General features: G+C 44.7%; 1 protein-coding gene across 1 annotated transcript in view; it reads right to left on the reverse strand.

The window, feature by feature from the left end:
• LOC125309733 (roundabout homolog 3-like) overlaps window positions 1-1262 on the reverse strand; it is a 61038-nt gene extending 59776 nt beyond the window's left edge. The window contains 1 exon segment of the mRNA XM_048266819.1: window positions 610-1262. Coding sequence (XP_048122776.1) covers window positions 610-670 — 61 coding nt within the window. The 5' untranslated portion in view covers window positions 671-1262.
• Window positions 1263-3272: the final 2010 nt, after the last annotated feature.

A 3272-nucleotide genomic window follows, 5' to 3' on the forward strand; every position in this document is an offset into this window, starting at 1 on the left:
ACTCAGGCTGGTCTCTATGGTCTCACAGGCAGACACTCAGGGAAGCCACATAATGGCTGTTTAAACCATGATTAATATCACACAATGGGTTGAATGAACTGAGACTGCTGAAAATCACAGGCCATATGTGCTCACTGATTATAATTCCTGAGACATGAAGCATGCTGCAGGCACCCAGCTGAACAGCTCCACTCAAAAGAGTGCTGGTGTCACAGGAGCCAAACAACTTTAACTATTTTAAATTGTTTACATCATAGCATGTTTGTTTAGTTGGATGCTGACTGAAAAGATTCAACAAGTGAACTGAACACAATAATTTATGTTATACAAACGTAAAGCTTTATATCAGTTTCCATGTCAAGCAATCTGAATATTGTCTCATTATGCGGGTCCTGTATGGTCATAATGATGAGGGTTGAAGGGCAAAAAGACGGCGATTGTTTAAACGACTCGTTATAGACTGATAAAGCTGATAGGCGAGCCTTATTTAAACAGTCGACTTTCCCAATATTCAACATATTACACATAGCCTATAACTCATGTTACACCAAGCTAACTGAACTGGGCTGCCAGTAATCAGATGATTCAACAGGACCTCGTTTGTCTTACCTGAGGTGATGCTGACAAGGGACAGAACCAGCAGCAGAATAACGGCGATCCAGAGATCCATGGCGGTGGCTTCGGGAGAACTTTTCCGATACGAGAAATAACGCACTAAATAGCAGGTGCGAGAGTTCGTCTCCACCGCAAATTTAGCGACTCTAAATATATTTCGAGAGTGAGATAAAAAAAAAAATAAAAAAAAAAAACAATACGAACTCAAAGGTCCTCAGATAGAATTCTTAAAGCGATACAAATATCCCCGCGGAACTTAAAAACACTTCCAGACCCTGCAGTTTGGGCACATCTTAAAGACAATTCTCACGGGGAGAACAGTCCTTCATGTTATCAGGTTTGGGACTTGAATGTCCAACATCCCGCATAAAGAACTCTTGTCAGGACTTTGTCCGCATGGTGAAATCACTGCAGAACGAATCTATTCGTTATTTCCTCTTCAATTCAACTCCAAATGTCAGGAACGTGGCCGCGCATCCTTATTCCCTGGTTATGTGGTGTTTGAGGGAATCAGACTCGGGTGATTCCTATCTTAGCCTACTGAGCGACGTCTCCAAGCTCTTGGAGTCTATAGTGTGTGAGTGAGTGAAACCAGTCCTCTCCAACTCTCGACCATACGCAGCACTGGACAGCGCACCCCTGCCCTCTCCTGCAAGGCGCTCTGCGTCCACAAGGGAGTCTTAAAGAGGCCGTGTTTCAATCTGCGTCATCAGCCTGCCACGGAGAAAAGACCATCTCCGTAGTCTTATCTTCATCTCAGCATTGTCACCGATGCTTATACATGTTTTTCAAATCTAGGTGGTGATCATTTGATTGGCAAGTATCTTGTTTGAAGAGCAAATACTTATCAGCACATATCAGTAAACCGTTTGAAATTCATAGATCTGATTTTAATACAAAGAGATCATCCCGCATATTTTTTTTCTCCTGTGCAGTGCACTGAAGCAGCATTTAATTGTTGTTTACAAATCTGGTAAAATAAACAGTTTTCTTCCTGCAAATTGTCACTCAAGTGTAACTGGACTCATCAGACAAGTTATATGAACTGAATGCGAATTGTTCCCAAGACTGTGGAAAGAAACTATCTGTAACAGTTCAGACTGTCCTTTTAGGCAGTGCAAGGCTTCTCGTGAGCTCCCATGACCCGCTCACCTTCTGATAACGTGAACGCTTCGCCAGGAATAACTATGAGCAGTCATATCCTGTCTTGACCTCTTGGCAATAGCGCATCTTATGATGCGTATATATGCTGATTTTATTACTGCATCTGTCCATGGTGGCATTAGGCATACATTAAAGAGGCTTTAAGACTGAGGCAAGTTCAGAGTCACCTATTCTACGCACGATACGCGGATATGAACAGAGGAAGAGGAGTCAGATTGCAAATGATATGAGAAGATGATTATGATTATGATGATGATGATGATGGGGATGGCCCTGATGAAGCTGAGAGCAGAGATGATGAGTATGACAAACACGATGATGATATTGGCGGTAGTGAAGAAGATGATGCTGATGATAACAATAATGATGATGAAGATGACAATGATGAAGATGAACCGTTATTGTACTCTGTATCTGTGTATGTTGTGTGTGTGTGTGTGTGTGTGTGTGTGGGGGGGGGGGGTCTCCCTGCAGTCATTTAATGGCCAATTGATTTTGTGTCTGCTGAAGTGTTGTCCACACAATCGAGTCCCGGCCTCCTCTTTTGTGTCCTGACACACGGCTTCAGATTGGGAGAGGGGAAACGACACTCCACTCCGGAGGGGGACAAACAGAAATTAACCTCTCTCCAAATGAGAGCTTGTTCGCTAAAACGAAGCCTTTCTTTCGCGGAGGTGTCAGAGGAGCCAGAATAAAGACTTCAGGCGTGAGAGTTAAGAGCGCTCTGGACCTTTGAGCTTTCAATCGAAAGCCTGTTCTCAGAGCATTAGTAACAAACACGAGCGCCTTGTAGGCTACTGCGCTGACTGCTGACTCGCCCCGAAGCGTTTCCAGGAGCACAGCCGAGCAGATGAGACGACAAATCACAGGGATGGGAAACGTGGAAACGAATTAGCTGAACGCCTCCCTCTGTGCATGAGGCGGGGGTCCTCTATGTCTGCAAAATCAGACAAAAATATGTACCGAACAAATGTCACTGACTGTTTTTGCCTTCTGTATGAGATTCTGTATATTGATATTCTGATTAATAAAACCCCCTAACCACCATCTATTCAAGAAGACATGTACTGTACTACATATGAACAATCAGGATTAAGGGTGTGCCTGCATTGGGCGACATCCATATGATAAGACTATAACCCCTGGCTCTAGTTCTGGGGCTGGTGTGCTGATGTGTGTGTGTGTGTGCGCGCGCGCGCGTGGTGGCGTTGGGGTGGTCGGTTTCTCAGAATGCCACAGGGTTGTCCTCTGCTCGGGGATGGGGGGTGATCCGATGTTGAGACGCCAGTTAATGCTGGACTTGCTTAATGTCATGAGACATCACCTTATAAGAAGTTTTACTGTGCAACTCTGGTCCGCATGGTCTCTCAGAGCCTGTTCGTCTGCACACACACACACACACACACACACCACCTCTGTTCCCACGTTCCCTCTCTGTAAGCACAAACATCTCGGTTCTCACGTTCTCGTACATCAGTACGCAAGAAGAACAG

This window comes from Alosa alosa, chromosome 16 (assembly GCF_017589495.1).
Source record: "Alosa alosa isolate M-15738 ecotype Scorff River chromosome 16, AALO_Geno_1.1, whole genome shotgun sequence".
Taxonomy (NCBI): domain Eukaryota; kingdom Metazoa; phylum Chordata; class Actinopteri; order Clupeiformes; family Clupeidae; genus Alosa; species Alosa alosa.